The 14,729-nt window shown below is 58.6% G+C and overlaps 2 protein-coding genes across 2 annotated transcripts; both read right to left on the reverse strand.

The window, feature by feature from the left end:
* Positions 1–106: 106 nt before the first annotated feature.
* On the reverse strand, positions 107–4,529 carry EV422DRAFT_571120 (uncharacterized protein; the record flags this gene model as incomplete). The annotated part of the gene is made up of 3 exons (XM_053072957.1): positions 107–2,871; positions 2,957–3,935; positions 4,077–4,529. 3 exons carry the CDS (start codon positions 4,527–4,529, stop codon positions 107–109), a joined length of 4,197 nt encoding a protein of 1,398 aa, XP_052922000.1.
* Positions 4,530–6,392: 1,863 nt separating this feature from the next.
* On the reverse strand, positions 6,393–7,835 carry EV422DRAFT_509262 (uncharacterized protein; the record flags this gene model as incomplete). Its single annotated transcript, XM_053068831.1, has 1 exon — positions 6,393–7,835. One exon carries the CDS (start codon positions 7,833–7,835, stop codon positions 6,393–6,395), a length of 1,443 nt encoding a protein of 480 aa, XP_052922001.1.
* Positions 7,836–14,729: the final 6,894 nt, after the last annotated feature.

Below are 14,729 nucleotides of genomic sequence, written 5' to 3' on the forward strand. Positions count from 1 at the left end.
TTGCTTTGTGACCGACCGCCCACAATCCCAAAAACCAAAAACAAAACAAAACAAGACAATCGTCCTTAACTCCCCCAACATCCATCACATAAGATGGTCTCGTCACTCACTGCGCAGCCCTCCCCTGATCCCCCTCCCCCTCCTTCTCCCCATCCCTCTTAACCCGTCTCTTGCGGGCCTTCCCCGGCTTCCCGCCCCAAAAGCGTCCCTCCCAAACCTGCTCAAACTCACAGAAGAAACATACCCAGTCCGCGTTCGCCGCACCCCCGTTCGCGTCGGCCAGCGCGAGGGAGAACGGCAACGAGGATGACGAAGCGCCCCCCGCGGGGGACGGTTTGCGCTGCCCTTTGGATTTGGTGGGTGAGGGTGTTGTGGACGATGCGGGGTTGGGTGGAGCGTTCTGGGTTTCGGCGGGATGGGCTGCGGCGATGTTCCTGCGCACGCGGTCGTGGCGTTCGCGCAGGTCTTTGACGTAGCGGGCGCGGCGGTAGCGGGGGCCGAAGAGGGGGAGGGTGAAGGTGTGGGTTTGGGTTGTCTCCTTCGCTACCTCTTTTCCGCCTTTTCCGCTTTTCGCTTCTTTGGATTCCTTCGCGTTCTGTTTCGGTCCAACTGGTGTTGTCGATTTCGCCTGATCTTTAACATCCAGAGTCTTCACCCCGCCGCCCCGTCTCGCAGGCAATTTCACTGCAATCGTGGTCGGCGCAGGTGGAGGAGCCGGGGCCGGGGCCGGTGCAGGAGGTGCAGCCGCCGTTCCATTCGCAGGAACCGGAGGTACCACCGGGGCACCATTCCCCGCCTCCCCATCACCTCCATCATTCTTCTTCTTCTTATTCTTCTTATTCTTCTTCTTATTGTTCACTTTCCCAGCGGGTTGTTGGGTTGTTGTGGGTGGGTATGTAGGGGGCAGCTGCTGCTGTTGTTGCAGGGCTGCAGCCCCGTTCGTGACTGGTTTCGCGGCAGTCGTACCACTGAGAACGGCCCCGCTTTTCGATTTCTCGCCCGCAGCATCGCCATTCACAGCTTTCTTGACCTCCGCGCCCTCCTTGACACCAACACCATTCTTTCCCTTCCCGCCGTTACTGTTGTTGATGTTGTCAAAGTTGCCACTCAGCCCCGTCACCCTCGTCACCCCACCGGCACCCCCAAACAAATACGGCACGTCCCCAAACGCCAGCGATGGCGGGGCGGCCGCCATCCCTCCCGTCGCGCCAACACCGCCGCCCCCCATGCGGGAGGCAGGGGCGCGGCCCGCGGTGTGCATCGGTCGCGGCGGGTTCGGGTTCGGGTTCGGTTGGTAGGTGTATGGGTTCGGGTAAGGGTACGACGACGGGTTGTTCAGGTATCCCAGGCCGCCGGTATTCATGAGGTTGGGGTATTGGCCGAATTGGGTTGGCGGGTACGGCGGGAAATGTCCAAAATTCGGGGTAGTGGTGGTGTTGAACGTCGTCGGCGGCGCGGAGGATACGACCTTCGGCTGACAAACACTCACAAGCCCCTTCCTCAACACCCCCCTCGCCCTCTTCCTCAACCTACTGTCCCCTTTCCCCTGTTTGCCATCCACATGGAAATCCAACACCAGCCAATCGGCCCCAAGACTGTCCGCGAGTGTAGGCCACGTCCGCCCTGTGTCGGACGTTTCGCGGAGGTCGGGGATGAGCAGGGGGAGTGGGGGTGGGATTGTGAAGTTGTGGGTGGGGAGGTTGGTCGGGTTGTGAGGGTCCCAGGGGGGAAAGAGACCGGTGGGTGTTGTGGAAAGGAGTGGACGTGAGAGGCCGAACCCATTATTGTTACCGCTGTTGTTGAAATCGGTCGAGTAGCTCATCCCACCGAGCCCGAGTGCCGTCGTCGACGGAAGTGTGAAGTACGGCTGTTGGTTTGTTGACGCTGATGTCGCATGCCATTGGGAGAAGGCCCCAGGGGTGGGTTTGATCCCCCCGTCGGATGTCACGAACGCGGTATTCTCAGAGTTCTGCAGGTTGGTTCCAAGAAACGACATAGGACTCTGATCCGCGGTGCTACCCTCATCAAACGTCGCCGCGGTGCCAGGTAGCGCGCGTTTCTTGTTTTTGTTGAAGAACACCCGCGCCGCGCTGGGGGCGGGGTTCATGGCGCACATATCAGTGAAGCTCAGTCCAGTATCCATCGGAGGGATCCCAAACGCCTGATTCGCCGGCTCCTGCTGTGTGGCGGAAGCAGAGTCAACCGGCCCATCCGTGCCATACATGGCCAAGTACGCATCACACACCTCCCTCTCCTTCCCTGGATCCGTGTCCAGCTCCGGGACCTGATCACCGTGCCCCGTAACCCACGCTTCGAATTGGGCTTTCGGGATGTCCATCCCGGCGAGGTGGAGGGTCTCCCTGCCGAGGATATCGCGTGATGCGCTGACGTTACGGGGCTTCCGGGGGGAGAGACTGACGCCGTGGCGGAGTTTCTTTTTGGGGAGGATTTTGATTGGGCGGTGGTGTGGGGTGGCCGGGATGGTCGATGGGGGGAACATGGGTTGGTAGGTCATGTGCGGCACCGACATGGGGTTGGCGAGGGTCGGCGGTGGGGGGATGGAGGTGGGTATGACGGAGGGCGGGAATACTGAAGCGAACGCTGTCGAGGCCGGGGCGTGTAGGGGCGGTTGGGACTCCCTGCTGGTAGAAGCGGGTTTGCTGAGGGTTGGGAAGGTTGGGAGGTAGAAGGGTTGGGGTGGCTGTTGGGTAGGTGCGGAAGTCGGTGTGGAGGTGGCCAAGGTCACGGGGAAGAGGTTGACCTTGGGTGGTTTTCCCAGTGGTGTATCTGCTGAAGTGGTATAGGGCCCCGTCATCGGCGGCGGTGGGGTGAAAGTGAACTGTGACGGTCTGGAGGACGCTGGATGTTGACCTGATCATACAAAACACACCGACATTAGAACTTGTAAGACCACATGCGCTCTTGGCTCTAAACCATACGCTAACAATGAACTCACCAATCTTCCCCTTCCCAGTCTCCGCCGTCGTCGCAGCCCCACCCGTATTCCCCGGCTTCCCAATCCGCCCGGGCATCGGCGACTGCGTGTGCGTAAACTCAAACTGGAAATTAAACATAGGCCACGGCAGTGGCGTCGACCCCGGGATAGGCGTCCCATATCCGGTTTGCGACGTCGTTGACGAAGGACCGGCTCCATTACCGTTATTGATATGTTTTTTGAAGTCGACTACTGGGGATCTCCGCAGCGTGGACGGCGCCACCGGGCCGGTAGATGGTGGTATCCTGGGCGGCGGCATTGCTTGTTTTTCAGAGGTGGTGAATGGCGGGGGTGTGTAGACTGGAACGCCGGAAGACTGTGGGAGTGGGACACCTTCCGCACCCGGTCTCGTCGGGAATGCCGCGAATTCAAACGGTGCGATGAACGTAGATGGACGAGTCCCAGCTGGGCCTGCAGGGGGGGTATTCGCCACAGCCGCCGGTTTCGCGGAGGGTATATGAGGTTTTGTCGGAGAGAGGTTCGCTGCCGGCTTCGCGTCGTATGCAGCGTGCAGTGCCTTCGCTTCCGCCGTCGAACTCCCCGGATCCACACCCTGTTTCGACGGAGAGAGTCTCGCTGCCTGCTTTGCCTCATATGCAGCCTGTACCGCCTTGTCTTCCGCCGTCGGACTCCCCGGATCCACACCCTGTTTCCCTCCTGATCCACGCTGGGGCGGCGTGAAGATCGTTCTATACTCCACCTGTACGACATTCGGGTCATCCCATGGTAGTGGTTGTCGGGACCCATTGGACATAGTGGGTCGATCGGTGGATGTGGGTATGTCGGCGGCTTCTGCCGCAGCAGCGGATGTGGTTTGGTCGACTCTGAGGGATGGGTTTACGGTTGTTCGTTGGTGGTGGAATGCGGGGGAGAAGGATCGGAGGCCGATGTGGTGTGATGATGTGGGGCCTGTGTCGGGTAGGAGGAATGGCTTTGACGGCTATATACAAAGAGAGGAGTGAGGCGATGAGTTTGTAAGACACACGGCAAGTGACGGAAAACTTCAAATTATGTGGGGTGTGAATCCGATGATGCGGCTCGTTCTTGACCCCCACGAACGTCTCAACCTGCTCATACTCACCGGATTGCGTGGATTTTGCAGCATGTATGGCTTCTGTTTGACGTCTCCTTCACCGTTCTTCAGAGGCTGCTCTTTCAATGTCACAATAGCTGCCGGAGCAGCGTCGAACACAGCCGGGACACTGCTACCTTCAACCGCGTCGTCGCTGCTTCCGTCTTCTTCTTCGTCCTCGTTATCGTCGTCCTCGTCCGTTTCGGCGTCGGAAGCAGACTTTGACACGTCCACCGGGATCTCCGCTGTCGAACTCTGCGGCGGCGGCGGCACGTTTCCCAATTCACGTTGAGTATTATTCGAGACAGACTTTCTCTCAAGTCTCTCAAGCCGTTTCCGTAACTGTCTATGATACCGCTCTTGTTCCCACGTCGACGTCGCCGGGTCTGGGTTTGAGGGTGGGCTCGGTGGAATGGCAGCGGCGGCCGGAGCAACTTCCAAGGAGGTCTGCGCCTGACCCATTTTGACAGCCGCACACGCACGACACCGTGGGGGCTGAGCGGGCGGCTGCGGCTGGATTGCGGAGCAGTGACCTGCAGCACTTGAGCTGTGGTCCGGTGAAGCGGTATTTGGTGGATAACGGTGATTATTGAAGGTGTTTTGTGGGGGTGTTCTGGCCTTCTCCGCCCGAGTCCCCAACGTGTCAAAAGCGGCAACTCTCGCCCCGCGCGCAATGGAGGGAAGGCAATCCAAAAACACAAACAAATAGCTTCCGTTGTGGTTCGCAGTGAAGCCCTTTCCTTCTCCCGGAACCCCCAGTCAGTCGTTGTCCCCTGGGTTGGGTGGGTGGTCGCTGTTTGCGGGCCTGTGATACTGCAAGTGTGCGGTAAGCAAGCGGCTCCCTGTGGGCCTCCAGTCCTGCGAGAAGTGGCTTGTGACGCGTTCGACATCCCACACCACGTTGGGCCAGAACCCACCCCTCCACCGCTTGTGCTGTCAGGCCCGGGCGGACAACCCAAGCCTCATACCTACTGTACTGACGCAGAGAGTGACTGCATTGGGCCCATGTTATGCTTTGGAGGAACGGCGGGCCAGAGCGCATCGGAACTCTCCGGCGCTGGCCGCTGAAGGAGAGACATCATGAACACCTAATAAGAGAGCCTAAGCTTGGACGTTCGTTGTGCAACATGGATCGCTCAAACAACTATGAGGGTAGAACACATATCTCGCCCATTCAACCCAAATTCATAATATCTGCCGCATCAAATATAGCGCAACGTCTGCCGTAGTCCAGTAGTAGTCTGCATCTGCCTGTGGACGAGAAAGTCCCAACCGCGTTTCTTCGCGTCTCCCGTCTGCTTATCTCATCCTCCGCCCTGATTGGCTCCTCGTTCGGATGCATCATCCCAGTGCGACCGCCTGGCTCCTATAAAAGGAGGAACTCCCGGCCTTTTTCTTCCCAGCACAACGAATTCCCCAAAACATCGACATCTGAAAACGACACCCACCCTCCCAGTGCACGAAAACGGACGACGGTGATTTACGAGGAGACGCTCCCTCCCTCATTCACCCTCCTCCCTTTATGCTGCACCGAGAGGCGGTCTGGAAGCCTGCCTTTCCGCAATATGAGTGACCTGAGACCCGAACGCACACACACAAACACACACACACATACACACACACAGAAGAAGAAACCACCACCCCGTGATGAGACGCTTATGATTCCTTTGGCTGGATGATATAACTTCATGATTATAACCTCAAGTTTTCGCTAGATAATATCTCTGATGGGTGGTTTTTCTTCTCTGTGCCTGTTGTTTGTGTGTGTGGTCGGGCCGTTTTTCGAGAACGCTCGCGGTTTGTGGTTGATGGTCGTCTTCGTTATGGTCGGACCGTGGGGAGCTCGCTCACCGTCGCCGTAGGGAAGGAAAATTGCGTTGGCAGTTCAGGCTTCTGTTCATGCGCGACCAGTGGGGTTCCTGCTTCTGCTTCTGAACAGTCGCTTCTCGTTTGCCGTGCCCCCTTCGTTATGTGCCTTTCGCCTGCCTTCCCATACAGTACCTAATCTATATTGGCAGGTCCATGTTACACATCCATGTTTTCGTCCGTATGTTTTCGGACACATGTTTTCGTATTCACCCAATTGCGCATGGCAGAGCCAGGTCCGGAGTCCAGAATGGATGCCATTACGCCGTGACACCTCAAGTCCATATCTAACGTACCGCTACAGAAACTACAACCTAGCTAACAAGAGTGTCTAAAAAAAGCCTCGTGGCCCGCATTCCACCAAGCGGGAAGCGAACAAAGTTGCCACCTCGCACAAAGTCAAAGTCAAAGCGGAAGCGACGCACCGAAACTGTAGCCTCCACGTACAGTGTTGCCGCGTTAACGAGCCCTAACCCGATTCCTCTGCTGCTCCCTCACCTTCATCATCTGCATCTGCATCTCCATAATACCCCTAAATTCCCCCAAATCGATCGTGGTCTGCATCGGCAGTTCCTTCGGCGCCGCAAACTCATTTGGGGAGCCGTGGACGCTCATCGGGAGTGTGAATGGGATGGTGATATTTTCAGAGGAGGAGGGGACGCGGAGGGTGGCCTTTCCGGTGATGAAGTGCGTGCAGGAGAGGAAGACGCCTGTGTCGAGGGTGTCGTGGTATTTTTCGAGGGAGGTGAGGCGGAGGGGGAATGTATGTGTTTTTGGTGCTGTCCCGGTGTTTTCATCGCGGACAGTGATATCGGCTTGCTCTGAGAGACAAGTGATATCCCCGTACTTGTCGTGCAGATGATCGTCAAGCACCTGTAACGGCGGGGTGGTTGGCGCGTCACGTTGTTTCGCAGCAACACTATCCGCGATTTTCTGTTTCAGGACGTAGGTGATGGAATCGAGGGTGGCCGATGCAGGGGCGACGGAGACGGTGAGGTTGATCGGTGTGGGGTTGACGAGTGTTCCGTTGCGCATCATGATGCGTTTGATGGTTGTGATCGTGAGCTGCACGGGTCCATCTGTTACCAACACCGTCTGTTCGTTGGATGTTGTTGGAGCTGGAGCCGCGGCGGCCGTGGGAGTGAACGCGGGTGCCTCCTCCTCTTCAGAATCCTTCGTGTACGTGGGTAATCTCTCGGCTTGCAGCACGGCCTCGTTATAAGAGATAGGCGCCTCCTCAACACCCACAAGTAGCTTCTTGATCCTAAGTCCGCGTTGAGTGGCGATTTCCGATTTGCGGAAGCCGAGGAACCCCTTTGCGGGGACGATGACCGCGCGGAGCTTGTAAACGATGCTCGCGTGCGTTGCGCGCATGGAGGTGAGGGATTTCGGATCGAGTGTGAATTCGAACGGAAGGTCGTGTGTGCCGGCGGGGAGAATGTTGTCTCCATGCGAGTGAGATGAGGCAGGGGGGGAGGAGACGGCGTCGGTTAATGTCGATAATGTCGAGGTAGCCAGCACCTTCCCATGTTCCCAAAGCACCGCCTCCTTCGTCAGGAACGTTTTCGCCCTCATCCACGGCTGGGGATCCCACACCCGCTGTTCCTTGACACTGGGAAAGCCCGCGCGTTCCATGTTGGCGGTCTCTATGCCTAGCAGGAGGAGTCGAATCGAGTCTGCCTTGTAATGTTCTTTGAATTCGATGTGGAGATGGCCGCGGACTCGGAGCTGCTGTTGGGTTGCGAGGTCTTCGTTGACGTCGGCGGCGGGGACTTCGAGGCCGGTGAGAGGGTGGATTGTGCGGGCGAGGGAGGGGACTTGAGAGAGCTGGATTTGGAAGGTGAGGAGGGAGGAGGGCCAGTTGGCGGGCTTGTCTTGTGGGGGGTCTGGGGTAACCATCATGGTGTTCTATTATACGGAAGTATTGGTGAGTTGGCTGAATCGCTGCATACGAATGCCGTGAGAAATAGCGTACCTCTCACTACTTCCTCTACACAAACGAGATATAACAGCTTCAAGTTGAGACCTTTAGAGCAGTTGAGAGATAGATGCCTGGGGGGGTTTCTCCACCACAGCAGCCTTTTATTCTTTGCGAGTGAGCGGCCTCCTGTCGTCGCCGGAGCCGCTGGTATTTCATCGGTGGCCCTTGGTTCCTCGCCTCGTGTACGGACGGCTCCACCCGTTGTGCAGGTCTAATAAGACAGAGGGCGGCGGCTATGCTCTCGCACGCAGACTTTTGGCGACCTATACTGTAGGAGACGCCCGTATGCCAAGGCGGATGCCGACGACGTTGTGGACATTTTGCGGCCGCTTGATTCGAACCTGCGAAGTTCTATACTGTCAAATACTGTACAAGTTTTGCGTTGTGCAAGTCGGGCCGCTCTCGGGCGTACAGTACTACACTACGTCGGACGGTACGAGAAGGACCCGAATAATTCATTATTATGTCGTAGTGGACATTTGCGGGCCCTTGGCAAGCGCTCGACGATGCAGGACCATCCATTGTACCCGTTGTACCGATGCAGACCGGCCGGGAGCTGGATAGGAGTCATAGGACGGACGGCAATGCATGCACTGGTGACTGGGCTGGCTGCCATCGCTGCCGGTCCCAGCGCTGGGCACATCACGGCGGTTGAGCGTGTGCTCCTTGGAAGATGCGCTCGTTTGGAGGATCTGCTAGGCACGTGATCGCCTGGGTCTCACGTGACTGCCGTGTTGCGCCTGCAATCAGAGCTCGGAGTATAAAAGGCAGACAAACACCCCCCCTCCCCTCTCTCTTCCTTCAGGCAGACAAACACCTCGGAGAATCGCGTTCGAAGCTGCACACACGGAGACCGGCTTCATCCGCCCCTCTCTCACATCATAGCTTCGGGGAAAGTCCTCGAACCATCAGGCAGAAAGTGTCGCCGCCAGGCACTAAGCGGGTCCTATCTCTTCCTTCGCCTTCCCAGCGACGAAAAAGGAAATCAAACCCCTCCCCCTCGGGGTCGAGACAAGTGGCTTGGCCGCCCCTTCGTGTGGCAAAGATTCCCTCAACGGATATGCCCGGCGGTTTAGCTTCTTGGTTTCGTGTTGTGGGGCTCATGGTTCTCCTTTACTCTCGCTTGGTTTTTGGAGATGTGGTTCGTTATAGCACAGTTATGCGATTGCGGGTGGTGGATACTCTTTGGGTATTCCTTCGCTCGTAACTCAACGAGGCTTACTCCTGAGCGTTTGTCTGTCTCACCCCGAAATCAAGGCGGAAACAGGAAGTAGTTCTATGATTCTGAGTTCTATGATTCTGGTATCGTCGTCGTCGTCGTCGTCGTCGTCGTCCTTCGTCGTCTTGCGTCGATACCTTCAGTTTTACGCACGTTTGCTACACTCTGTGGCTGGCCCTTACTTCTTTCCGTGGCCGGTAACAATTTTTCTGCAAACAAAAGCAAACAGCCCATTGCCGTTTCCCTTCCGGGGGACAGCGGCTTTGGGGGGGCGGCCGTTACTCACCGAACCATTTGGCTGTCCTGACCATGGTGTCGGTCTATCATTGGCTGCATATTCTGCTTCTCCTCTCCATCCTTCTCGTTGCAAGCGGATGGACATGGATTCTCTCTCCCCTTCGTCGCTTTTGTCGTCGAGGAGCGGTGATCCCAGGGGCATATCAGAAGGAGTCTCCTCTCTGCGACCTCTTGCTGCTGCTGCTGTCCGGACGCAAGCCACATTCCGCCCATCTTCGTCCGATATCCGCGCGCAGTCCAGAAGTGTGCTTTTCTCGCCGTAACCCTCTCAGGAACTAGTGCTGCTTCCACAATAACCCCCCACATACATATAGTCACTGTACCTGCCGTCTCAGTCAGCGCAAGTGTAGGTAACAGCCGCTGTGTGTCTTGTACCCAAGCTCCCACTTGCTCCTCAAAATTCTTCACGGTACCACCCACTGGAAAGGAGGAAAGCATACACACTCTGAGCAATCGTAAACAACAACATAGTCCATCCAACTTCCCCGCACTCGCCAGCCGTCTGTCAACTTGTTTCTCGGCCAGTTGTTGTCTGCAGGTGCGTTGAACTAATGCCATCCTGCCATTAGCAGAACAACGAATTCAGTATACCACCCACGCCCTGCATCCCAACCTAAAGAACAACTCCCCAAACCCAAACCTCTCTCCCAACAACCCGACATCCAGCCGTCCGCAACAGCCACCGCTTTGTCTCTCCGGAACACGCACATGAATCCCGATTCTCATGGTAGGGATCGCATCTCTGAGACATGATGACGGCGCAACAACCATCAGCGGGAGGAGGGAAGGGATACGAGGTGGAGGAGGAAGAAGAAGTCGACTCGGCAAGGATGATGGAACTGGCGTATTATCAAATTGCGTGTGGGTGGCGGGTTCGGTTGCATGGTGGGGCGGGCGATGAGGAGGAGGGTGAGGATTTGGGGAATGTGGGGGATGTGGGGGATGAGGGGGTCGGTGACGGGGTCGAAGAGGATGGCGATACCCAGGCCCTCACCCATCCCCATATCGAGCCGGAAACCGAGACCGACATCAACGCACCACCGGTGGCGGAAGCTATACCACCGCCGACGAAGGAAAGTGTCAATCCGCCAACATCCACACCACCATGTACGCCTCCCCGCATCACACCGCAATCACAATCACCGCAAACACCGCCGCGCATGCTCGAAATGGCCGCCGCACTGGCAGCACGGCTTGGCGGGGCTCATAACGTGCTTAAGGCTATACAGAGGCAGAGGGGGGGTGGGATGGAGGCTGACCATGGGAGTGGGAATGGGAGTGATGGGAACGGGGCTGAAATTGCGGGACGGGAGGCGGATGGTGATGGGACGGGGGTGGAGAACAACGACACGGATGGAGGGATGGTGGAGCAGACCGCGAAGGATGTGATGGAGATGGATGCGGTGCTTCCGGCACAGGAGACTTCCCACTCTGTCGATCCACCAAACCCCACGAGGCCCTCGCAGCTCCCTCCATCGTCCGCCCGTACGCCAAGTCCCCCGGAAACTGACAAAGACGAAGCCTCAGAAAACTCGCGATCTTCCACCTCTCCAAAAACGCGTGCATCGTCGCCGCACCGCCCACACATCTGCCGAGAATGCAAGAAGGGTTTCACCAAGAGGTATATTGAATGCCCAACTTTCAATCAATGCGTATTCTGCACCCGCACTCCTAACAAAAATCGCACCCTCTTTCCATTGTTTTTCAGTGGACATGTAGCCCGTCATATGAGGTATGTACGCCTCCGTGATGCCTTTGTGTGCCGGCCTATGAGAGATCTTACCTTCCAGTTCAACTCCCCCCTCGGACCGCACAAGAATCCACACAGGAGTGAAACCCTACCCCTGTCTCCTCCCGGATTGCCCGGCCCGCTTTTCCCGGAAAGACCATATGATGCAGCATTATCGCGCCCATCGGACCTCGCCAATGGATACCGATGACCTCCTGCGGGCTTCGTATACGCCGGGACAGGAAACGGCCACAATGCAGATTCCTGACTCTGATGAGTTGCTCACGGGTGAACACATGCAGGAATATGAGCGGAGGGAGGAGGTGGGACAGCCCGGCTCCGTGGATGAGACGCGGTGGGCGCATGTGCAGGGGTGTGGTCGGAGGGTGGGGCATCCCGAGGATGTCGAACCACTCACGGAGGCAAACACCCCGAACGCGATGGAAAATGACCCGCAGCCGGGGTCTGGCACGCCCCACCCAGCTGAACCGCGCACGGGTGAACAGATCCCGGCCAACACGATGCGAAGTGACCGCCCGCGGACGAGTTCAGATACCGGGACCGGGACCGTCGTGCTGGGGTCTGAGGTTGTTCACTCTGTTGACGCTGGGTTGGATCTGGGACCGTCGGCGAGGGAGACGGCCACGCGTCAGCCCGACTCTGGTTCCTCTGATGAATCACAACCGGCGATGGAGACCGACCCGGTGGGGGGTTCACATACCCCACTCCACACCGGAGCACATATACACCCACAAACGGTCGCGCAAGACAATACCGTTGGTGGGTTGACTGCGGCGATACCATCATCATCATCAACACCCACAAATATACCATCAACTCCTACCCCCCCGCCAACGGACTCCCTCGCTGAGCCGGGCGGCGAGTCATCGCAACCACCGGCAGACGCCCTTCGGGAACGGGGGGCTGCGGATGGACAGCGTACGCGTGAAGCGGAACAGGGCGGGTCGGAGATATCCCCCCCGCCTCCACTATCGTCAGCTACAACCACCCTTCCCGTGACCATGACCCCGTCCCACGGATCATTGATACCAACGTCCCACACGCCGCTCCCGAAAGCAGTAGCTCTCACCATTGTGGCGGCGGCGGCGACGGCGGCGGCGGCTGCCGCGGTGGTTGTGGCGCGGTATGCGGCTGTTAGGGAGGATGCCGCTGTGGATCCTGCTGGAGATGGGGATTCCAGTGGGGATGTGACGCGGGATGAACCTGGGATGTCGCCGTTGTGGGGCCAGGCATCGCTGACCACCACATCCACCGGGGATGCGAGTCAGCTGGAGACACAAGCGACGCCGGCTTCGTCGCCTGCGCCAGCTGACTCACGCGCTGGGAATGGGGACGAGCAGCAAGAGGGAAACGGACCCCTTGCACCCCATATGGGACGACCGCCTGAACCGGGTAGTCAGGGATGGGTTGGGCGGCCGCCTGAGGTTGGGGTTGGGATGAGGTTGGATGGGGTGGGTTGTGGGGGTGGGGTGGGGCTTGGAGGGAGTGGGATGGTGACGACGGGTATGGATGTCATCGCTGCCGCGTCACCGGTACCGGGGACGACCGAAGCACAGAGTCGAGATACCGCACCGAATGGGTCCCAGATTCGGACCGCTGCGGAGGCCCAGATTCGTCCGGCCTTGACTCCCGCAGCAGTAGCAGCAGCGACCACAAGTCGAACGCAGGATGAGGCCAAAACTCCCGCCGCTGCTATCGCCGGACAGCACGTTTCGACCCCGGCAGCAGCACCGACGCCAACAGATCCGAATCATACCCAAGCCGAAACGCCCGCCGCTGCTGTCGCTGGACCCACACCCGCGTCATCTCGAGCAGCACCGACGATCGCCAATCCCACCCAGGTCCATGCCAAAACGCCCGCTACTGCACACGTCGTACGCACACACACACCGTCAATTCCGGCAGCAGCACCGACGCCGACAAATTTGAATCAAACACAAGTCAAACCCTCCGCTGCGTCTGTCGCCGTAACCACACACACACCCGCTTCAGCTCAAGCAGCACTACCCGCGACCTCACATACCAAAGTCCGAACGCCCGCTACATCTATCCCCGTCCGCCCACGCGCACAACCCCCGACATCCTCCCCAGCCTCGATCCTGATAGATTCCGACGACGAACTCCTTACCCACCCCGCTCCTCCTCCAACCCCATACTCCGTCCACCGCGGCCCGTCCGGGGGTGTTGTCATCGAGATCCTCGACGACGGCCAGCCCGCTTCTTCAACACCTGCACCCCGGCGTGCATCCTCATTCTCATCCTCGGGACCCTCCATCAAACGCCCGACGTCGTCAGCGTCCCCCACACCCACCCCGGCCGATCCATCCCCAGTCCCGAAAACGGGAGAGACGAAGAAACGGAAACGCCCGTTGCCCACCCAAAGCAGGGTTGCGAAACGCCCGGTGCCGGGCACGCTGTACATCGATCTTGTCTGCGACGAGGCGGACGAGGACGGGGTGAGGCGGCCGCCGGGGGTGCGGCCTGGCCGGGCGTCGCCGGTCCGATGGCGGGTGAAACAGGGCGGGAATGCTGGGAAGACGGGGGAGCCGGCGCGGAGTGAGCTGCGACGCAAACATGGCGATGGAGAGGAGGAGGGAGGGGGGCGTGTTGAGAAGAAGGTGAAGCGCGATCCTGAGGAGGGGGAGGACGAGATGGGTGGGGATGCCGGAATGAGTGTGAGTGGGAAGGGGAAGCAGCCGGTGTATGGCCCGCATACAACACTGCACCACCCGAGACAGGACGCTGCTGATCATCGCAGTGGGGCCAACACGGCCTCCTACCGCGCGAAGGATGATACGAAAACGAGAGAAGTAGTATACTTTGAAAAAGGCGGTAGGCATGCGGAGGGGAACGCAGTGGCGGCGCCAAAATTCCGGTCGCAGGAACACAGCCCTGACCCGTTGACCGAGCTGGCGGGCGAGAAGGCCGCGTCGGAGACTCTGAGCAAGGAGATTGGGAAGATGCGGGACAAACTTGGTTGGGCGAGGGGGTCGAGCGGGACGGGGGTGTATGATTCGGGACCAAAGGGGCATGTACCTGCGTCTGCATCATCATCGTCGCCCACAACGCAACCGAAACGAGGCACCCGAACCGCAACACAACGCAAAGACGATAACGACCCCTCGACCCATCACGACGACGAACCCGCCGTGGATACCAGTCGCCGCCGCTCAACCCGCCGCTCCCTCCGCTCCCAAACCCTCCCCACATCCCCCGGAGCCCAGTCCCCCACCCTCCAAAACCAGCACCCCACGGCCGCCACCACCCCATGCGCATCCACCGCCCCGGAAGACACAGACGTCAAACACCTCCTCCAAACCTTCACCCCCCTCCCCATCGGCTTCTTCACGCCGGCGCTGTACGCAGCGTACGAGTTTGAGCACAAGATCATGTGGTGGAAATGGGACACGCTGTACAAGCGAGCGAAGCGCGTGGCGCGCATCCCGCAAGAGGTCGGGAGGGCTTATCATCGGGAGGCTCGTAAGTCTGGTGTATTTCCCTCCCCCAAATCTCACTTTTTTCCGTGTTTGACATGTGTGCTGATTTTTT

Source organism: Fimicolochytrium jonesii (genome assembly GCF_025526975.1).
Source record: "Fimicolochytrium jonesii strain JEL569 chromosome Unknown EV422scaffold_31, whole genome shotgun sequence".
Taxonomy (NCBI): domain Eukaryota; kingdom Fungi; phylum Chytridiomycota; class Chytridiomycetes; order Spizellomycetales; family Powellomycetaceae; genus Fimicolochytrium; species Fimicolochytrium jonesii.